The 3,934-nt window shown below is 41.2% G+C and overlaps 1 protein-coding gene across 1 annotated transcript in view; it reads left to right on the forward strand.

The window, feature by feature from the left end:
* ankrd33ba (ankyrin repeat domain 33ba) overlaps positions 1 to 3,934 on the forward strand; it is a 17,664-nt gene that overhangs the window by 7,395 nt on the left and 6,335 nt on the right. The window contains exons 3-4 of the mRNA XM_008396114.1: positions 2,052 to 2,181; positions 2,572 to 2,712. Coding sequence (XP_008394336.1) covers positions 2,052 to 2,181; positions 2,572 to 2,712 — 271 coding nt within the window. The remainder of the gene's footprint in view (positions 1 to 2,051; positions 2,182 to 2,571; positions 2,713 to 3,934) is intronic.

Genomic DNA, 3,934 nt, shown 5'->3' on the forward strand with positions numbered 1-3,934 from the left:
GAGGCTTTGGGGGTTAGGGATGGGAGTGTTGTCTCGAGTTGTGTTCTGTATAGTGCAAAAACTGGTGACAGGAGAAATTCGCTGAGTACAACTCATCAGACCGGAAACGATAAAAAAAAAAAAAAAGAAAAAAAAAAAGGTGACATACTTGCATGTGTGTTTGTGAGAGAGATTCACAGGCAAACAGAGTAAAGGCAGACGACCGAGATTGCTCTAGACGTGCTGCAGGGCATGCTGTTTAAGTACATCACAGCAAGGCTGGAGGACTGCCAAGGATGTGTGTTTCTGTGTGTTGGTGTGAAAGTGTGAACGAGAGTAAGACAAGAGAGTGTCTAAACAGAATTATTTGAAACTGTGCCAGTGTAGGTATGAGTCTTCCAAGCTGTCCGGCAGTCTCAGTGAATCCTTGCCCTCAGGCTGACATTACAGTTACTACATCATCTGCTGGCTGACATCCTTGCTTGTTTGCAGTTTGGGTTGTGTTATAGGTGAATCATATAGAATGTTTTGTCTTAAAAAATAAAAAATCATCTGTAGGGCATAATTTATGTATTACATTTAGACATTTCAGATGAACGTACAAACATTTTTAATAAAATTCTGTTATGAATGATCAGATCCCTTACACTCGCTTTGACCTTTTTCCACATTTTGGAATTGTATGTGCTAGACCAACAAAACCTCATCACATAGTTGTAAAGTGGAACAAAAATAATCCCAGGCTTTTGTTTTTTGTTTTTTTGTTTTTTAACAAATGACAGTCTAAAACATGTGCGGTGTGCATTTGCCTTTAACAAACTGGGGCGGCAACCCTGAACTAGCTAGATTTATAAGGTGCTGTTTAAGATCAAATCATATTGTTTTAAATAAAATCGATAAATTCAATTGAGGATCTATTGTGAGACTTCAATGCTGCTGTTTACAGATGTTCTTCATCCATTCTGCAGAACTCGTGTGAAGAATTCAGTCTCCAGGTGGGCAGAGCTGGTTGAGACTTGCCTCCAAACTCCTGCGTTTGTGGTGCACGAAGTGCATGAACTCAAAGCTTGTTTAAAGAAAATGGAAGAAAACAAAAAATCCTGACTGTCAGAACAAATCTGAAATCATTTTTGCTCCTCCTCACAATCGTGTCTTACTTTTTACTAGTTTGTCACATAAAATCCAATTAATATACATTGAGCTTTGGGGTTGTAAGGTGATCAAATCACTTGTCTGAATTTAGTACATTTTTTGATTTTTCTCCAACTTGATACATTTGCAGAAAACATATCCATTGCAGTTTCCCTTCAGTCTTCTAAGCTTCACCAACATGAAGTCTCCCTACCCTGCAGCCACAGTCTTTAAGATATGACGTTATAGGCCGTCAACGTGTCATTAATTTCAGCAAATCTATCCACTTATTACCTTTGACCTTCAAACCAGGCAAGAGTTTCGTAGAGCCAGCCATGAGTCATGACAGAAATCCTACAGATTCTTAAGATCAAACTGAAAATATTTCTGCAGGGACGTCTGTAAAAGTATACGGTAAAGCTATAGGGTGCCTGCTAAGAGCCCTCTTTGATTTCCCGGGGTGACCACCTACCCGCCAGAGAGCGGACAACTTTTACAGGAGTTTCCCAGGTTACCGTGCTCAGACATTCTTGCTCAAAAACAAACATTTACACGTTTGTCCACACATACGTGTAAAAGGACACCTCTGCTGGCAACGGCATGAAAACACATCATAAAAGTACATGTCAACATGAGGTTGCACAACTTGTTTTTCCTTTGACCTCGGGGTCTCACAGTGAAAGCACATCAGATGCCAGATTCAACCAGAGACATTGCTTCTCTGAAGCTGCACAAAGGTCCTCTTGTCTTTTGCGACTACCTCTCATACAGCCTTGATTATATTTCCTCAACACTCTGGAAGTCAGCACTTGTGCTTTGCTTCACCTCCAGAATTTTTATTTATTTATTTATTTTTGTTGATTGTAACCTTTAGTCTTTCCTCCTTCCTGTTCCCCCCACCCCTGGTTTTCTCCTCTACTCCTGTCACTTTGTCTCCTCAGATAGGGCTGCTGGTGGCATGTTACCAAGGATTCGTGGACGTCGTCATAGCGCTGTCTCAGTGTCCGTACCTGAACGTCAACTGGCAGGACAGCGAGGGAAACACGGCTCTCATCACCGCAGCGCAAGCAGGTAGCACGCAGGCAGAAACACACGTGCGAATGGCTGGTTTCACATTAACAAACCATTAACACACACATAATTCCAGGCTGCGTCACAGCACTGTCTGACACATGCTCGCACAAATGCAGCAAATGGGCACTTTGGCACTGATGCTGACACAGACAAATGCGCAGACTAGTTTGCTTTAGCGCCACTCGGGCTAGAACAGAAGTGATAAGTGTGTTGTCTCGGTGTCCGTATTGGCCCAGGTCCTTCGTATGCAAAACACTGCAAACAAAATGTGATTTTTGGCCCCGGCAAGCATTTCCCTAGCCTCTGTAGAAGACAAGAACATTTTTATATATAGTCAGTTGATGTCTGTAAGCGGAACCTGCTATTTTCTCTCCTCTGTTCTTAAAGGCCACATAACAATCACCAACTATTTGCTGAACTACTACTGTGGGCTGGACATAGAGAGAAGAAATTGTCACGGCTTTACTGCTCTGATGAAAGCTTCCATGCAGGGCAGGGTGGAGTGCGTGCGCTCGCTCATGATGGCAGGTGAGCACAGAACTTATATTTATGACACATTCACACATGCATTCGTATGTATGCACACTCTGACCAAGACGGACGCAGATGGCCTTTTGTCTTCTTCGTATCATCTTCCTTAAATTCTAATCCTTGGTTATATTCAGAAACGGAAAAGCGGAGACATGCCAAAGTGTTTCCTAAAGTGAATGATCTGATTCTGCTACTTTAAGAACTCAATATGTTTTTGAGGTGATCCATAATTACTACATTTATATCTTTAAACCTGCGATGGGATAAACTACTTGAATTTTTATTCCCTCTGAATAAGATGTCTGGACCTTGAACTAGACTTCTCATTCCAGTTGGAACAATATTTTTAATACGTTTAAAAGACACGAAAATAAAATTTTCAGATCATTTTAAAAACGAGTGATGAAGGAATTTGCCAGAATAACAGTGCCTGGCAACATTTTACTGTCAAAATTTCATTTTGTACACATCTAATAGTCAGTGCTGTGAGAGTGTTTCTGAATGCGGCTGTGAACATGAGTCACGAGCCTTACAATACTCCCCTTCATATCCTTCAGCCTTGGGTGGATGCAAAATAATAAGAGTTTCTTCAGCTTATGTAGCTCTTAAACTTTACTCAAAAATGTATAATGAATTTGAATTAGAATTCTGCTGCAGCTTTCACAACCTTAAGCTTTTCAAAGAGTCATCATCGATGGTGATGGCTACGGTTGGGTGGAATGAAGACGTTGTCGTAGTCTTGTGAAGACTATGCCTGGAGTTTTCCATTAGGCTTTTTTTGTGTTCTAATATTAGTGAGGTTGTACTGTTTGCATATCCCACTGACTTTTGGGCCTGCAAGAGGAAAATGGTAAAGCTGGGGACGGATGTAGTTCTCATTCTCCCGGTTTGACTTTAGAGGAAAATGAAAGACGTCATTCTTAACCATTAGAACGTGGAGATCTTGAAATAGGTTCTTCTTTTTTGAGAAGAATTGTGTTGGAAAAGGGATCAACGTGCTTGAGTATTTAATCGCTTACGCTTTTTCTGAGAATGATTTAAGGCGACCCATGTTCCAGCAGCGCTACTTGTGCTACATTCTGAAAGCCTTGACGCTAAACGTTCCTTTTCGTAGCTTTGGCTCTATGTTTAGTTTTGTAATGGAAGGAGAACCTTCCATATATCCCAACTTCAGAAGATGAGCTTTTAACCTAACAGAGCTCTGTGGTTCCTCCTGTCA

The sequence above is a fragment of the Poecilia reticulata genome, linkage group LG20, assembly GCF_000633615.1.
Source record: "Poecilia reticulata strain Guanapo linkage group LG20, Guppy_female_1.0+MT, whole genome shotgun sequence".
NCBI classification, from domain to species: domain Eukaryota; kingdom Metazoa; phylum Chordata; class Actinopteri; order Cyprinodontiformes; family Poeciliidae; genus Poecilia; species Poecilia reticulata.